This window comes from Hoplias malabaricus, chromosome 11, assembly GCF_029633855.1.
Source record: "Hoplias malabaricus isolate fHopMal1 chromosome 11, fHopMal1.hap1, whole genome shotgun sequence".
Taxonomy (NCBI): domain Eukaryota; kingdom Metazoa; phylum Chordata; class Actinopteri; order Characiformes; family Erythrinidae; genus Hoplias; species Hoplias malabaricus.
The window spans coordinates 29,812,685-29,831,564 of NC_089810.1; the positions used below are offsets into that span (position 1 = coordinate 29,812,685).

Here is an 18,880-nt window from a genome sequence, read left to right on the forward strand (position 1 = left end):
CAGCCATTTTGAAATCCTGGCCTGGAACCTGGATCCAAGTTCTGGATTTGAAGACCTCTGTCGTATAGTTTATTTTTGGAATTGTAACTCATACACCCTCACTCACTATTGTTGAACAGAATGCTCCAAAAGGGAGCACTATTCAGTACTTTGCATCACTGACACCATGTGTCATGGTAACCATTATAACAAGCTGCTACACTGTCTCAGTTAGGTTTTACAGAGTCAGAATGAAATAAATACAGTTCTAACATAAACTCGAAAGTAAAGGATGTAGTTGCTGCCTTAATCCCAGCTCAGGTTTCCTAGGAATGTTAAACCTCTTTTCAAGGGTTAATCACATTGAAGAGAATTTTACCTCAAGACCCACCGCACAGAATACAATCAGCTTCATAAACATCACAGGCTTTTTATGTATGCATGCAGGTTATAGTGTTTTTAAGCAGCCATTCAAAGGTTTAGAATCACAGCTTTCTGTGGTTATACGCCTGTGAAATTGTTCTGCATAAAGTCCAGTTTATTACATTACTTTCAACACTCTAGAAGTTACTGTGTATTACTGTACAAAAGTCAGAGATGAATGTGTTTGGATAAAGTGGAAACAGAAAATACAACCAGTTTCTAAGGCTGAACTTTGTTACTTTGATACGCGTGGAAACGTATCCATGCAGATTACTTTGGGAAACTGAAAACCAGTCTTCTGAGACCAGTGTAAGCTGTAACAACAGCAAAGCTGGACTTTTGCACAGTACATAAACATTAATTATTCTTATGGCATGTGATTGCAAACCTTTGGATGGTAGTGTACAGGCTTGAAATCTTAGCTTTAGAACTCTTCTGTTGGTTGCGTTTATATGTCCTCCTGTTTGTGTGTGTGTCCACATTTGCACATCAGATAGAAGAAAAGGTGGTAGTTGAGCTGCTTTATCAACCCACAGAAGCGTCTTTGACAAATCATCACCTAAGTGTTCTCGGCCATCACTTCTGGCCTCTAGGTGGCGCCAAAATGTAAGTCAGGTTTCATGAAGAAAACGTAATAGAGAGAGAGAGAGAGAGATGGGTGGCGTGTAAAATGGCTCCAGGCTCCCTTCGTAGTGTACTTTTGAGATGAGTTCTAGTGGTGTTTGTGACCCCAAACAAGTCATCCTACGTCAGTCCTTCCCCTTACTAAATTATATGTGGCCGAATGCCATTAAATCCTCACCACATCAAAAAATTAAAACCACATCAAAAAGTAGAGGTTCACACTCAATACCAATTAATACCCTTGAATTAAAAAAAGAATGTACTGCATGTTCAGTACGGTCACAGACAGCGAGCATATATCGGTCCACTGGTTTAAAAAGTCTGTCACACCACTGACTGTAGACCACTGCTGGTCCACTATCGGACCACTCAGATTACTGTCCTGTACAGGATATAACTCATTTATAATCTCCTCAAACTGATTTACATTCACAGAGACTTTTATTCTGGAAAACAAACTAATACAAATATTACCAAAAACTATGAGAGATATAATAATGAGTATAAGCCTAATATAATATGATTATGATAAGAATGCTGACTGGATGTGCTGGATTAAAATTATTTACTAATCTAAATTATTACTAATACTAATTCTTTACTATAAAGAATAAAAAAAAAATGAAGGAAAAAATATAAATTGGACTGTGAATGGAAAAGTGCTAAAATGTGGCATTTTGTCTAAAATTCTGTTTAATCAGCAGTGGTCCACCCAGAAAACGCTGTGCAAAACACTAGTGGACCTCCAACTTTGTCCTCAGTGGGTCAACAGTGGTCCGTCGTCTCCTTGCTCTCAGGGATGTTGCATCTAGGCTATGATCTATGACGTGCCCTAAGTAGGAAGCATGGGGTCATTTGGGATACAAACCTAAGTAGAATAAACTCTGCATGGGCATTACTGACCTTCCTAAAAAGTGTCTATGTAACACAGATTGACATAATCCTCCCTAGTTTTGACTGTATTTGGGACGCGCCCCTCTTCGTTTTCTTCATGCTGTGTATTAAAGATGCATATGCAAATGGTTATTGGAATACCTCATTTATCTTTTTTTCTTCTTTTTATTTTATTTTATTATTTTTTTTTTTTTTGCTTTGTTTTTCAATTATTGTTTTCGCTTAAAGTTGTACAAAGCTCCATTCGGAATCTGAGCGGTGGGCTTTGTGCATATTTTTGTACTGTCTTTATATTAATATAATATTGTTATTGATATATTCATAACAATAATACAGATGTTTTTTTTTTCTTTTTCACTTCTGATTGAGACAGGATTTGGGCAGAACCCATGTGAATGATGTTTGTTTTAAAACTGGTTTGTGCTGATTGTATTTAAAGGTAGGAGCACTTTTTTTTTCTCAAAAAAAGGTGATATTTTTTTCCAGTTCACATTCAGTTTTGTTGACATCATTAATATTAACTCTGTGGTTCTCAGGGCTTTCCACGTCTATGTTATGATAAAGTTTTACTTTATATCTTGATCATCGTGTGATGTGTTTTTTGGAGGGACTTTTTCTTTTTAATCTATTTTATGTCCAAAGGTTTTTAATCACATCTTCTAATCACTCATTTCTGAAGCTAATTTTCAGTTGTACACAGTTTTGTGTAATCTCCACAGAATACGGAACACTGACCAGAACTGAAGACTATGCGCATTAGCCTAAGGTCACCATGCCGAATACCAAGTGTTGACAAGAGATGTATAAAGCAAGAGGAGATGTTTCCCCAAGCAGGGATTGTGATTTATGGCGCAACCAAGTTGTACTCTTTATCTTTGTGATGAATTGGAGTGGTTTGTGATCTAGAACCAATCATCCAATAACAGTATATGACCTCACTAGTATTTGTGTGGCTGAATGCCATTAAACCCACACAGCAAAATACACAAGTAGTATGGATAATATTGTGGAATCCTTACTTTCAACAACATTTCTCTACTTATTTTTTTGAGATATAAATGAAAAATATTAAGTTTCAACAGCCTGTAAAGACTGTGGTTCCTGGATGTTATGTGATTAAAATGTTGCTTCTGGAGGGCTTCAGTGGAACAGGGTGGGTGTTTAGTGGACTTGGTGTAAAGTTTCTTGGCCTTTGTGGAAAGTATGTGATTGTTTTTAGTGATTCACATGCTCCTTTTACAAAGAAATCCTATGTAAAACACCCAGAGTCACAGTTTGATATTTTGACTGTTTTAGGGACTGGAATTGAACTTTCCATCTGTTGATGTGAGCTGTAGAGAAAAACAAAATATCAATAAAAGCCACTTCAAAGGAACAACAGGGGAAAACATAAGAAATGGAACAAGCTCAATGACAGGTTCATTCTAGTCATTGGCTGTAGGTTCCTCTTTGAACCTACAGTATGTTCACATATTCACATGGTGTCTGTTTACTTGTGGTTTTGGTGGTGGACAGATCACCATGTGAAGATGGTTGTTTTCTGTCTAGCACTTCTGTACTCAGCATCCATGACTAAGGCTTCTTATGAAAGCTAAGTAGGTGGGTAGATGCTCTTGCTACACTTACACCAACTTATCCATGTCCACATGGAAACACATGCTGCTGCTGTTTGTGGAAGACAGCTTCGTCAAACCTCTCTGTCTTGAGTATTAACTGTGTCCAAGGCATTATATAATGGGGCTCTAGATCAGACCACACGAATTTAGCCCAATTTTGGTACGATTTTGACGTATTTGACAAATTCCCAGCGTCAGAACCGAATAATTGGAGACGGGTAATGGTCGGTAGCGTGACATAATCAAACATCAGCGACGAAAAGTCTACCATTTCCGAATCTTTTGGATCGTTTCGCCTAGGTTGACCTAACGTACGGCATGTTACTTGATGATGACCAATAGAAGGACAGAGTGCTGTCTGGCGCGCATGTGTAAACACAGAGAAGAGAAAGAAGGAGGCTGTTGCTGCAGCTGTCAGGTGGAAAAACAAAACTGAGGAAATGCTCTTCACATATTACCTCAAGTTCTCTTTGCAGGAGCCAGTCTATTCTCTCCTCCTCAAAACACACAGGAACGGGTCCACAATTGCGTTTTCTTCTACTTTTTGGAACACAAACCCAGCAGCAGCACACACAGCGTCTCTGTAGAAAACACAACTGTGGACCCGTTCCTGTGTGTTTTAATTTGTAATTACAATTCCTTTTAGTGGAGTCTGGCTTGACTCTTGTAAAATATTCTAGGTGGGGCCTTGTGTGCACAGTCACATTCAGGAATCATCCCAACATATGCTGCAGGATGTAAAAAAGCTAAGTAAATATCTGTATTTATTAATGAAACAGCAAAAAGTAAAAAGGCTAAGTAAACATTCATTCATTCATAGTCTGTAACCCTTATCCAGTTCAGGATCGTGGTGGGTCCAGAGTCTACCCAGAATCATTGGGCGCAAGGCAGGAATACACCCTGGAGGGGGCGCCAGTCCTTCACAGGGTCTAAGTAAACATCAGTATTTATTAATGGGCATGAAAAAAGGTCAGGTTAATAGTTATCAAAATCAATAAATCACAGCTGTATTGTGCTCAGATATAAGGTACATAACATTATACACCAATCAATCATATTATGACCACCTCCTTGTTTCTTTACTCACTGTCCACACTCTGAGTTGCACTGGCCATACAGGAGCACTTTTATAATTAGACTGTAGACTATTTGTTGATCAGTATATATGATATTTTGCCTCTTCATCCTATCCAAAAGTGTGTGTGAATTTTGTTTAGACACTTTAAAGATAGTTAATTTGATGATAGTTATCATGATGTAATTTTTTAAAAATAAAATTAACTGTTTAATTAATAACTGTTACCATAAAACGACAAAGCATGAGTAGGTTTTGATTTGAAATTACAATTATACATTATACAAAAACACTTCAAACTGTAGTTGTACACCTAATACTTTAGAAGCTGGCTGAAATTCCCACTCTATCTGCATCTGGAAAAGCCAGACTTTGTCTTGCCAAGTACTTCAAACCCCAAACATTTTTATAGGATTTCTCCATGCACGTTGCTCTTCTTTCAAGTGAATATCAGATTGAAAACACATGTCATTAATGTTTGTAATTACTGATGAAAAAGAAAATCCAACTCTTTCAAAAACTCCAAGAGGTCAGAGAAGTTAACCGGGTAGGTCCAAAGCAATCCCACAGAAACACAAAGAATGTGCACAGAACTCAGACATTCAGCCCTTTCTTCACCTTTCATTTGTTTGGTTGGATCCCTTTATTTCCAGAGCTCCCTATTTTCTCATCAAAATTTATTGCAATGTGGATACTATTAGGTTCAAGGGTGATGTAGTTCTAGGACATGAAATACTGTGTTTAGGAGAGGAGTTAAGTTCAAATAAAACCTTGTGAGTTTTGTTTAATCCCCTTATCTATGTTTCAAGGATGCTTCAAGGCTGCTTCCTATACTCCCTTCTGTCCAGTGCTGAATCATGCCTTTGTGGAGAAGCTCATGTTCATGTTTATGCACACAACTGGGATTTCCCAGGGTTAGCTGAGGATATCCATATTTCCATATTTCCAACTACATGAATAGCTTACCCACTTAGCTCTGACAGTCACATAAAATTTGAATGCTAACAAGCTTTGGCTCCGGAATCCAAGTTGTCATAATTCATTTGTGATAGTGGAACTAGATCTTTCCAGTGCCTTCTTCCAATAACCCCAGTTTTGACATCATTTTAACATGCTTTTGATGTATGCTTTTTAGACATTTATGTTGTATGATATATGTATGCTACATGACCACCTTCCCATTGGAAAACATTTCACTTCATTCAATATGGTGACTTCCATGAAGGCGGAATGTTCACATCCATGTTCCGGACATAAAAAATATACGCTCCCTCATCCATTACTTGCTGGGTTATTTAGATAAAAGGATATCCTGTGACTTTTAACTCACCCTGTACTTATATTAGTGTCTGCCCACAAATTGACAGAGGGCCTGATATATTCAGTGCATTACATTGGCCTGTCAGGATTCTGCAAGTTGCATTCTGATTGGCTCCCTGCCTCCTTCATGTCATGCCAAAAAGGCATGTATGTATATGTAAAGAATCCCTACAGGCTCGCAAGGCTAATTATCTAAAACAATGCCTACAGGCAGGTGACAGTGGCAGGTGACAAGATACTTACGTCGCTACATGTTCGAGGCCGTTAGCTGCACGTTTGAACAAGGTCCTACAGGGGTTAGACAATGAAACTGAAACACCTGTCATTTTAGTGTGGGAGGTTTCATGGCTAAATTGGACCAGCCTGGTGGCCAATCTTCACTAATTGCACATTGCACCAGTAAGACCATATTCATCCAATGGTTCAAACATTGTATCCTGAAGGCGGTGCCGTGTATCAGGATGACTGGTGAAAGATTGGTTTGATGAACATGAAAGTGAAGTTGAACATCTACCATGGCCTGCACAGTCACCAGATCTAAATATTATTGAGCCACTTTGGGGTGTTTTGGAGGAGCGAGTCAGGAAATGCTTTCCTCCACCAGTATCACGTAGAGACCTGGCCACTATCCTGCAAGAAGAATGGCTTCAAATCCCTCCGACCACTGTGCAGGACTTGTATATGTTATTCCCAAGACGAATTGACGCTGTATTAGCCGCCTAAGGAGGCCCTACACCATACTAATAAATTATTGTGGACTAAAACCATGTGTTTCAGTTTCATTGTCCAACCCCTGTAGCTTCACAGTTCACCAGAAACACAAACCAGTATTGGCTACTTGATTTTTCTCAAAATGACGCACTACATAAAATGGGAAAAGGAGAAGCAGTGGTTGAGCTTCCTGCCAATGTTTAAAACAGTACTACTGAGAATAAGAACACAAAGGTAATTAGGGATAAACTGGGGTCTGTGACTAGGCAGAGGAGTTTAAGGAGCCAATGTCACCAGTGCACTTTTTTTTTAGTATTGTCACAGTGAAAACGCTTTAGTGCATATTTTTTAGTCCTGAGAAGCAGAGACAGCACTAAAACTGGACAAATATGAGTAAAGTGAGAGGATTCCACACCATGACAAGTTCAGTAAGGATACCAAGGACTGTTACTTGGATAAATATTCAACTTCACGGCTCAAAAACAATAAAGGAAACACTTAAACAACACAATGTAACTCAGGGCAACAACCCAAAAGCAAGACTGCTACCTCCTCCTTTGTGGGTGGCAAGAGGGCCCAACGTCCACAAGCGGGGCTTGTGCTTACAGCCCAACACCGTGCAGGGCGATTGGCATTTGCCAGAGATCACCAAGATTGGCTGATCCTCCATTGGCGCCCTGTGCTCTTCACACATAATAAGAGCAGGCTCACACTGAGCACATGTGACAGACGTGACAGAGTCTGGAGACGCTGTGGAGAACGTTCTCCTGCCTGCAACATCCTCCAGCAGTGACTGGTTTGGCAGTGGGTCAGTAATGGTGTGGGGAGGCATTTCTTTGGAGAGCGCACAGTCCAGACCAGGATGAGATCCTCAGACACTGGTACCACGCTGGTGCAGTGGGCCCTGGGTTCCTTCTGATGTATGACAATGCTAGGCATCATGTTGCTGAAGTGTGTCAGCAGTTCCTGCATGATGAAGGCATTGATGCTATCCACATCTGGGACATCATGTGTCATTCCATCCACCAACGCCACATTGTGCCACAGACTGTCCAGGAGTTGACTGAGGCTTTAATCCAGGCCTGACCTAACACTGGCCCTTTGAGGATAGGTTTTGACAGCTCTGCATTAAAGCAAAATCTTACAAATGCATTGAAAATGTAGGCTTGTGATAGTGAAATTTTGTTACAGTGAATGTTATCAGACAAGAGCCACTCTTCAACCTAAATGTATGTGGAAAAAAAATAGCGTTTTAATGAAACAGAAAATATTAACAAAGCATTTTAAAAGATTAAAATCTTCCCTAGTGGTAAACATTTTTTTTGTTCCATCATGGAACTTAGCACTGCAGTCTTGCACCAGTAACAATACAAATATGAACCTAGATCCGAGGTCAACCAGCAGGCTTCTCAGGAATATAAACTTCCACAGAGAGATGGATTGCAATATTTAACTAGACAAACACTGACTGAACAGCTCTCTGGCCAGTTTATCTACACAGAGTCTCTGTTTAACTTTACACCAATTGTCAATCGTCCTCAGCATTTTCAGTGACACTGACACAGTGGTAGTGGTGTGTTTTTGTGTGTCCTCATACATCACTAACATTTGACCTTTTACTGAGACTTCACATGGGATTTCCTTCAGATGTAACAATATATAAAAACACTAGTTTATTGAATAGGCCATTGTCGTGACCATTGTCGGATGCTGTGTGAACATGTGGCCTTTTAAATTTCCATGTTGATTAGCAATGATAGTTAACATTATTAGTGATGGTTAATGGCCAGTATTTGCAATTGCAGTTACAGGTATTTTAGTAAAATATTATTTGTTTCTACAAGTACAGTTGCAGCACGAAATGTATTGGCATTATCATTACCTATTCTCTCAAAATATTAGCTAGTTAGCAATTCTATGTGTAATAATTTGTGTCCCACCAACAGATGGGAACACAGAAAGATCCTAACACTGCACAAAGCTAGTGACTGGAATTTTTTTTTTATATTTTACCTCAGTATATGGGGTATAACCATATATATTGTGATTATGGCCTTGAAGTATATGTCAAATATGATAGCTAATAGGCTACACCAAATATACATTTCTGGATGTGGTTGTATATATGTGATAATCTACTGGAACTTTCTCCCCATATGATGATTCATTCAACAATTTTATTGCAGATATGAAATATATTCAGTGAAAATAAATAGAAAAGAAAATTATTAAATTATGTCTGTGTGATTTAACAAGATACTGACTTTGGATACCAATTTTGATATAGTTCCTAATGACCCACAAAAGAAAATCTGTGAGCATGTACTGTTTAAAATTAATTAATTCAATCATTCATGTAAGAGCAGGAAAACTCCCTGGTCAGGGCACCAGTCAATCAAAGGCCTAGCAATCAAATAAATGCCTATTAATATGAGTTTCCTCACAAATAGGCCTAATTTCCTTGTTGTTGCATTGATCGAAGTCTAGACATAACCTGTATTTTATAAACCAGTACCTCATGAGTAAGATGTCAAGAATTAATTTTAGAAATTTGCCGGCTGCAGCGCAATGCACAAAAGAGAAAAGACTTCTATTCTGTACTCTTGATCAAAACAACTGACAGTGACTGTTTTGTTTGAAAATGGAATAAGGCCAGTACATTTTGAACAAAGAGCATCTTATGCACAAACTGCATGATCCGGCCCTCCCAGATCTCTGCATTAGCCTCATGGCTCCTTGCATAAACTTACAGAAGATTTGTGAAGTCATTCATTTGTATGTCACTGTGCCTTAGCCAAAGTTATGAGGTTTCTTTAATAAGCCTCATACAGGTTTATTTTGGCACATCCTGCTCTGCTTTCTACAGAGCACACTGAACACGGAGCTAAAAGCCGAAGATAAATATACACACGTATGAGCACACAGCTTCTTCATGATAACATAGAATTACTGAGTATGTTTTCTTCTTACCTACCTGAAGAAGAAAACAGTTGGACATTTCCAATGAAAGGCAGTGTCCTAAGCAGTCAAATGTGAAATTAAGGTACTTTAGTTCTTCTCGAAAAAAGGAATTCATTTTACCTGATTTATATTAAGTGCTAAATCACTAGGAAGCTAACACTAAGCATAACTGCTAGTGTTAAGATTTTGTTGTTCCCAGTTCTCTACTTCATGCCATAAAAGTCAAGACAGCTAGGACTACGCTAGCTCCTGCTAGCACCTCTGTGGGATTTCTAATAGTATGCTAATGCTAACCTCATGCTGGTGAGCATGAACATTTATTGATTTAACATATTCAACTTGTACTAGACATTCATTGGATTTTGTATGTATCAGTTACACATTGTTTTTTATTTTATGTTGTCATCCATTTCTAACAACTGACTGCATACTTTGCCCTCTTTGCCACTGTCAAAGCAGTGCTGCTGGAGTGTTTAAAGCCGTCAGTGTCACAGCCAACAGTGTCATCAGGGCAGTAGTTGCCACTGGAAATAAATTAAACACAGTAAGATATTGATTAGCCCTGTGAAGGACTGGCGCCCCCTCCAGGGTGTATTTCTGCCTTGCGCTCAATGACTCCAGGTAGGCTCCGGACCCACCGCGACCCTGAACTGAATAAGCGGTTACAGATAATGAATGAATGAAGATATTGATTACAGTCTGTTATTGCAGAACAACTAAGTGTAGACGCAAAGAGGGGGTAGTAGTTATGATCAGTGTATCTCAGAATTTCTTTGAAGATTTTACACTGAAAATGTGTCCCACCCAGTGTAAATTAAAACAAATTTCTTAATATGCTCACTAATCTTAGCAATGATAGAACAATGGTAGAACTACCCAAATCATGCTGAGAAAAAAACTGAAATCCTGAGGGTGTTTTAAAGATTGAACTCTTAACATTAACTTTACAATGTGTGGGTTTCAGTTCTGATGAAACTGCTTTAGAAAGAGAACACTGTGAAGCAATATCTCTGTTGTTTTCCGGAGGGCACACGAGGAAGGCTTTGGCAAGACTGAGCTGGTCCTGGAATACATACAATTACAACAAAACCAGCCTCATATCATCACTGTCCTATCAAAAACATGTATCTCCATTTTTGTCAATTTATATTTTATTACATTGGAATACAAAACTTCTCCTTCACACTTTTCATAATGAATGGACCAATAGAAATGCTCCAAATCCTTTTACATTTACTTCAGTTGAAATGTAAGGTTTTTTTCCTTCTCCTGCAAAGTTGCTATTTTAGGAGGTACATGTTTCTGATGGGACAGCGACAATATAGAGTACTACATTAGCCCATTAGCACTACATTAGTTGTGTCTTGCTTTGGATAAGGATCCACAATATATAAAAATATAATATATAATAGTAAATACAAATAATTAAGGATAAAAAAAATCAACAGAAATATTTTGACTACAACAAAAGTGCTGTCCAAAAGAAATAATCCGTAGCTAGCACAATGTCAGCATTATCTTCTTAGATATTGCCATTAGATGTAGAGGAACTGTGGAGGTGATAAAACAGAAAATATAAATGACTTCTTCAGACACAAGGTAAAATATACAAGAGACATTACATTCAGTGAAAATATATTTTTCTTCTTCTGTTTGTACATCACACTGTATCTGACCATTTAGACATTACAGGTCAGAGACAAGCAAATGAGTGTTTTACCACTCTAATAACACATAATTTAAGCAGAGCTACAGTACTGTTTGTGGTAATGACACTAACAACTAGCTACAGCTGCGGTTACTGAATTATTATTTATACAAATAGGAAACTGACATTTAATTTTTATGGTACATTAATATTACCCTTATTACCAATCTATAAAGTGCTACTTATTATATATAGAAAAAGATTTCAACCAGGAATGATTTATTACAAACAATAAATTTATTTATGAAAAAATTATCAAAGGAAAGGTTTAATCTCATGAAAGCTTTCAGATATTACAAACCCGTAATATAATAAAGATATTCACAGTGATTATTCTCTCTCTCTCTCTCTCTCTCTCACACACACACACACACACACACACAATCTCCCTAGAGACTAGAGTCCATGCAGCATATAGACATAAATATGGTAAGAAAAAATCCCTTAGAGGACAGTAAAAGCAGATCTGTTTTTACACTCTCACATGTGCTACAGAAAAGTGCAAGAGCTATTAAATGAAACACTGTTAGGTAAGTAGTTCTCAGTGCACCTTGGAAAAAAGAGAAGAAATTCTACACTAACACCATGAGTGGTCTATGGTATGGTTTTCCCCTGTGCTTCTCTATGGAGCATAACTGGATCATTCAGGGAATACAGTGCAAATTAATTTGGTTTATCATGTGAATTGTACCTTTAAGAAACATCATAAAACTATTTTACATTTTTTTATTTTATAGCAAATTTTGTTTGCTGCTTATTGGCAGTAATATGAATCTTCAATTTCAAGAAAAAGAATCATGCACACTTAAAGGCGACCGTTAATGATTTTAATGAAAAAAAAAATATATATATATATATATTATTATTATTATTATTTTTTAAATCATGTACAAAATATATTTGTTTTCACTGTTATATAAACTCTATTTTTATTCATTCATTCATTCATTATCTGTAACCGCTTATCCAATTCAGGGTCGCGGAGGGTCCAGAGCCTACCTGGAATCACTGGGTGCAAGGTGGGAATACACCCTGGAGGGGGCGCCAGTCCTTCACAGGGCAACACAGACACACACACACACACACTCACACCTACGAACACTTTTGAGTCGCCAATCCACCTACCAACGTGTGTTTTTGGACTGTGGGAGGAAACCAGAGGAACTCTGGTTAGATATTTTTTTCTATATTTATTTATCATTACACTGATATAGCACCTTTCTAGCTACCCAAGTTATCAACACGGCTCAGATGCCTTTCCATACAACTGTGTGGGAAATGTTCTAGAGTATCGCCTGCATGTGCTGTACAAGCACTGTGTGCAACACCTTAAAGCACGCATCTCCCGCTGTGAGAGCGCACCTGAGGCAGAAAATCTTCCACTGTGAGCTGCATGTGTGAACGACCTGATACCCCGGAGCTTCTCTAGAAATTCTAGGCATTAGAGAGGTACACAGCTAATCATTTATATTTAATTTTCTCTGTCCTTCTGTGGCTGAAAATGATGGGGGAGTCTGAAACATTTCACCTTCACACCTTCACTCTGCAAAGATATGCTAATCTTCCTGATATCACTGGTGTGAAGCCACCACAGAGCATTCAGTGCACGGTTATTTAACACCTCGGACTCGGACTGTTTAACCCAATAAACAGCAAACCTCTATCACAGACATCAGAATATCTTTCTGAATACTAGAATCACACAGTGTCGTTATATCTTGATTTAGACTTTTACAGAACTGTTGTGTTTCCTAATATGGTGTTAAGCAATTAAGTTCCTTTACTGGAATGTACATGACCAAAACGCGGTCACGGTGGAATGGTTAGTGGTTATTGAAGTTTGACGCTCACACACCCCATTAATCACTTGACAATTTGCACACACCAAATTCCAGTGAAAAATAAGTACTAAAATGACAGTGGTTAAGATTATTTTTAAGAAGTGAGGTGGCTTTTAATTTGAAATCATAACTTTCAGTTCAATTCTTCAATTTTACTTAGTCCCAAATAGTGGAGAACTTAAACCAAATTAAAAACTTGGTATATTATATTTTGAGTGGATTATGGTTAAATGTAAAACAAATCCCAATTAGGTGACTTCTCCTAATCATTCAGCCCTAGGTTCTTCTCCCATTATTCTACACAGCTCACATAGACTTGTGCAATATGTCCTGTATGGTGACCCTGTCATTTCCCCTGTAAGCGCCTCTATGAGCTCTTAGAGCTCTTAGTGCTCCCCTCTACTATGACTCTGTGATGTCCTATATATATATATATATATATATATATATATATATATATATATATATATATATATATATATATATATATATATATATATATATATCAGTCCCATCCTACAAGGTAAAGGAAATGAAACGGTGTATGTGGAATTGTGTAAGTGTAACTCATTAGCAACCTCTCACTCACTGAAACTTGAGTAAAGAACTATTAAAGTTTTTTAATTATGTTAAGTTATATCAAGTGTATAGAATAATTCATGTTTAAAGCTTTTTTGTGTAACATATAATTAAAATGTCAAACATTCTCCTGCTCTTTTGTCATTTCATGGTAACAACTGTCATTTTATTCAACAAAATACAAACTAAAAATTAGGTCGTTAAAAATGGCAAGCGAGAAGTTTTAATTAGTTACTGCGTTTGTTATGACTTCCATCAAGGGCAAAGCACTGCAAAAGCTTGCGCACCGATTTGTTCCTTTCTTGGGGACAAATGTATGTAAGTTTTGGTTTCGAAGATTTAAAATTGGTGATCTAAATGTTAGCAAAATTTAGCATAGCATGTTAATACCTAATACTAGATTTTTAAAAATACAATTACAACATTTTTAATACTATGTAACAGTTACCACAAAATGACAAAAGAGAGGGGGAATGTTCAAATTTTCAATTAAAATTATATATTAGACTAAGAAACTGCGTTAAAACTTATTTGTACACGTAATTAATTAGAGATGTAGTCTAAAGATCAATCCTGACAGAATTACATTTTAATGGGGTCTTGGGGTAGTTGTCTTTCATGGGGGTCCTCTGTAATTTTATTTCCCTCTTAATCTGCCATGTCTGTGTTTTTTCCCTGAAGTCCTTAGGCTGAATCACCCACTATTTTTCACTGAACTCAGTGGTCTGAATGCAAATCTCTGAGTTTTAACAGGCAGATCTCACCTCACTTTGGATAAAATAGGAGTTTGGGCACTGCTGTATTTAGCCTCTGAGCATGCGTTATATTTTCTAAGCAGGGAAACAATATGAAAATATAAGAGTTGCTGAACAAGTTGCTTGTTGTATATGTTAAAAGTTCTCCAGACTCACCTGGGAGAGTGTTATCAGAATATAGGAAACAGAGAGATCATGCAGGTTGTTAAAACAAACGATTATAATGGAAGCTGAAGGTACTATAGTACGTGAAGGTAACGATACTTATATATTCATATAACATAATTCAAGAACTTGGACCCTGCTTGTGGTCATGGAACAACAAAACATAATTCAAAAACGAAACTCAAACGTACTCTAGTTTTCATTGCTGTCCATATGCAAGAGTTTTATCACAGAGTTTTATTACAGATGTCCCATGAAAAACTAATCCAATCTGAATGGGGCTTAGATGGGTCCTAGTTCTTTTTCACACTTCCTTGAAAATTTTTAACCTGTTTCTAATGCATCATCAGCTTCACAAATATGGCACACCACACACTTGGCTGGAACAAGAAGAACTGGGAAAGGGCTAAAGATATTAACTTACGCCACCCCACTTCACTGTTTCATAAGGTGGTTATCTCATTTCAAATAACACAGATGTCTGTTCTGACACAACGCTGAAAACATATTTACATGTTCAGACACATTCTGGAGAGGTGAATAATATCAGCAGGAGAGAACATGCATCTTCATTCACACATTGTCTATGTTCAAATCCCACTGTATATGAGTGAATTCAAATGTCACCCATTATGATATTCATTCATTTCATTTTTGGTGTATATCTATGTTCATACGCACAACAGATTTGATTGTGTCAAATTTTGAGCACAATGTTTAAGATTTAAATTTAAATGTATTAATTAAAAAAACTACATGAAACAGCCACATTCCTTTTTAAATTTATTAAATAACTAAGAAATTGATTTCATACTTTCCAGCTGTCATCACTGTTCGACCTCAAACTACTTAAGAGCAAAGTACGCATTAAGAGTAAGTACTTATGTTCAAATCTACACTTTGTTAAAGAGACTATGACTGGTTCATATGGCATTCAGCTTGTGTTTAGGCAATTTTTTCTGAGTAACGCCAGTGTGTTAACTACCTTGCTCATTGGATGTGTCACATTACACAAACAGGAGCTTGCAAATAGAAAGGTCATTACCACGGTCACTTTAATAATTCATTGCTCAATGCTAGAAGGTGCGGTTCTTTGCTGAGAGGCACATCCGGTGAGTTTCTTATATTGTGGAATGATTCAGAAATGCTCCTGAACTGTGGAGTAAGATCTCCAGGAGCTTTGGCGCAAGGCGGGACTCCACCCTGGAGCAGGCACCAATCCTTCGCAGGGCGACACACACTCACACCTTCACTTACACATGCGCACTTATGGACACCTTTTGGCCACTTTTGTTTTTTTGGACCATAGGAGGAAACCCACGCAGAGATGGGGAGATGACTCCCCACAATCAGTCACGCTGAGCTAGGCAGAGACACTATGTGTTGCGCCACCGTGCCACCCCTTGACAATAATTAAATAATTGAAACTTAAAAAGTCGATAAAGAGATTAATTAAATCAGGGGTCTCAAGCTCGCGGCCCGCGGGCCAACTGCGGCCCTCAGGACAATAGTTTGTGGCCCCGCCTTAATATGAAAGTTTAATGTTAGCGCGGCCCGCGAGTTTGATATGATTGGCACTTTTCAGTGTTGTGTGCGGAGCTGAATCAACCTACCAATCACGGTGGGATATATTCAGGGTGCGGGACATCGGCCGGGTTTATTGCGAATATAAGCATATTTGTGTGCATTTTGTATTTGTCATTATATGCACGCGGCGCATGCGCAATTCCCGCGGCTGCTCCCGCTTCACGCGCTTCGGCGTCCAGTCTGAACCCGGAAGTTGCTGCTCAACGGGACAGAAAAAGAAGCGGAAAAGACTCATCGGCTAAACACTGAAACTGAAACTTCAACCCGACAGCGACACCAAGTGGAATTATATATATTATACAGCCCCAAACATGTCTTTTTCAAAGCCTGCAGTGAAGAGAAAGATTTGTGATGAGCACAGACAATTTCAGGAAAAGTGGGAAGTGCAATATTTCTTTGTTGAGCACAGGGGCATCCCGACGTGTCTTATTTGCACAGAGAAAGTTGCAGTGCACAAAGAGTACAACTTGAAACGTCATTACACAACTAGACATGCTGAGGAGTATGCAAAATACCAGGGAGATGAGAGAGCCAACCGGGTTGCTAACCTTAAAACATGTCTACTGAGGCAACAAGATTTCTTTAAGAAAGCAACCAAAGAGAATGATGCAGCAGTCGAAGCTAGCTACGTGGTTAGTGAGATGATTGCTAAAGCAGGAAAGCCATTCTTAGAAGGTGAATTTGTCAAAAAGTGCATATTACAGGCTGCAAGTATTGTCTGTCCAGAAAAGAAAGGTCAGTTTAGCAACATCAGCCTTTCTGCCAACACCGTGGCAGAGCGCATTTCTGACCTGTCAAGTGACGTTTATGATCAACTGTGTGAGAAAGCAAAATGTTTCAGTGTATACTCAGTCGCTCTTGATGAGTCCACAGACATCACCGACACTGCCCAGCTCGCAATCTATGTCCGTGGTGTTGATGACAATTTTGAAGTCACAGAGGAGTTGCTCACAGTAATTCCAATGCATGGCCAGACCACCGCTCAGGAGATATTTCACCAGCTGTGTGATGCCATTGAGAATGCCGGTTTGCCATGGAAGAGGTTTGTTGGAATAACAACCGATGGAGCGCCATCAATGACAGGGAGGAAAAATGGACTGGTGGCACTTGTTAAAAAAAAACTGGAAGAGGAGAGTGTGGAAGAGGCCATTGCTCTGCACTGCATTATCCATCAGCAGGCCCTTTGCAGCAAATGCCTGAAGTTTGACAATGTGATGTCTGTAGTTGTGAAATGCATCAACCAAATCAGATCCAGGAGCTTAAAGCACAGAAGGTTCCGTGCTTTATTAGAGGAAATGGAGTCAGAATATGGGGATGTGCTCTACTTCACCGAGGTACGTTGGCTCAGCAGGGGAAACATATTGAAGAGATTTTTTGAGTTGAGAGCGGAAGTGAAAGCCTTCATGGAGAAAGATGGGGTTGCTGTTCCCGTGCTAAGTGATCCCAAATGGCTCATGGACTTAGCTTTTCTTGTTGATATTACACATGAGCTTAATGTACTGAACAAGAAGTTACAAGGCCAGGGGCAACTTGTCAGTGCTGCCTATGACAACGTGAGAGCATTCTCTGCGAAACTTATGTTATGGAAAGCCCAGCTTTCTCAAACAAACCTTTGCCATTTCCCAGCATGCAAGGCACTCATGGATGCAGGCACACCATTCAGTGGTGAGAAGTATGTGGATGCCATTTTGATGCTACAGGAGGAATTTGATCATAGATTTGCAGACTTCAAGACGCACAGAGCCGCATTTCAAATTTTTGCGGACCCCTTCTCCTTTGATGTGCAAGATGCCCCCCCTGTGCTTCAAATGGAGCTCATTGACCTGCAGTGCAACTCTGAACTCAGAGCCAAGTTCAGGGAGGTGAGTGGAAAAGCAGACAAGCTCGGGCAATTTTTGAGAGAATTGCCTCCCAGCTTCCCTGAGCTTTCCCGAATGTTCAAGCGGACCATGTGTCTTTTTGGGAGCACATACTTGTGCGAAAAGCTCTTCTCTACCTTGAACTTCAATAAGTCCAAGTACAGGTCCAGACTTACTGACGAGCATCTTCAAGCCCTACTGAGGGTCTCAACTGCCTCCTCCCTTAAGCCAAATGTGGCTCGGCTATGCAAGAGGAAGCGCTGCCAGATCTCTAGCAGTTAGAAGTAGGCAGAAGAAGCCAAGTTCATAACTGTTTATGTTCAATGTTCCATTCATGTTCAGAAAGTTAAAGGTTAAAGAACTGTTAATACAGACATTTGAATCTGAATAATAATAATTACATTTCTCTAGTCAGCAACTATATGTGGTTTCTTCAGTGTTCTACATCTGCTGTATTATTATTATTATTATCATTATCATTATTATTATTTTCATTTTATTTATTTATTACTGATTGATTTTATTTATTTTCTTATGAATTGTTAATTTATTTATTTTTTCATCTTATTTTGTGTTAAAAAATAAAAATAAAGACATTTGATAACATTGGAATGTTTTTGTAAGAGCTTTTCTTGTGGAAAACCTGATGCGGCCCAGCCTCACCCAGACTCTACCTCCAGCGGCCCCCGGGTAAATTGAGTTTGAGACCCCTGAATTAAATGAACAAAACAAAATAAAAAATAACGGATAGCACTGGAGGTTGCAGTTCTCACACTGATTTCA

General features: G+C 38.5%; 1 protein-coding gene across 1 annotated transcript; it reads left to right on the forward strand.

Moving 5' to 3' along the window:
* The first annotated feature begins 16,549 nt into the window (after positions 1–16,549).
* LOC136709333 (general transcription factor II-I repeat domain-containing protein 2-like) lies at positions 16,550–18,379 on the forward strand. The gene has a single exon (XM_066684477.1). The coding sequence runs from the start codon at positions 16,550–16,552 to the stop codon at positions 18,377–18,379; it is 1,830 nt and encodes a 609-aa protein (XP_066540574.1).
* The last annotated feature ends 501 nt before the right edge of the window (positions 18,380–18,880 follow it).

Bases quoted from the DNA above. Each gene is read 5' to 3' on its own strand.
- LOC136709333 (XM_066684477.1), top strand. From the start codon at position 16,550: ATGTCTTTTTCAAAGCCTGCAGTGAAGAGAAAGATTTGTGATGAGCAC.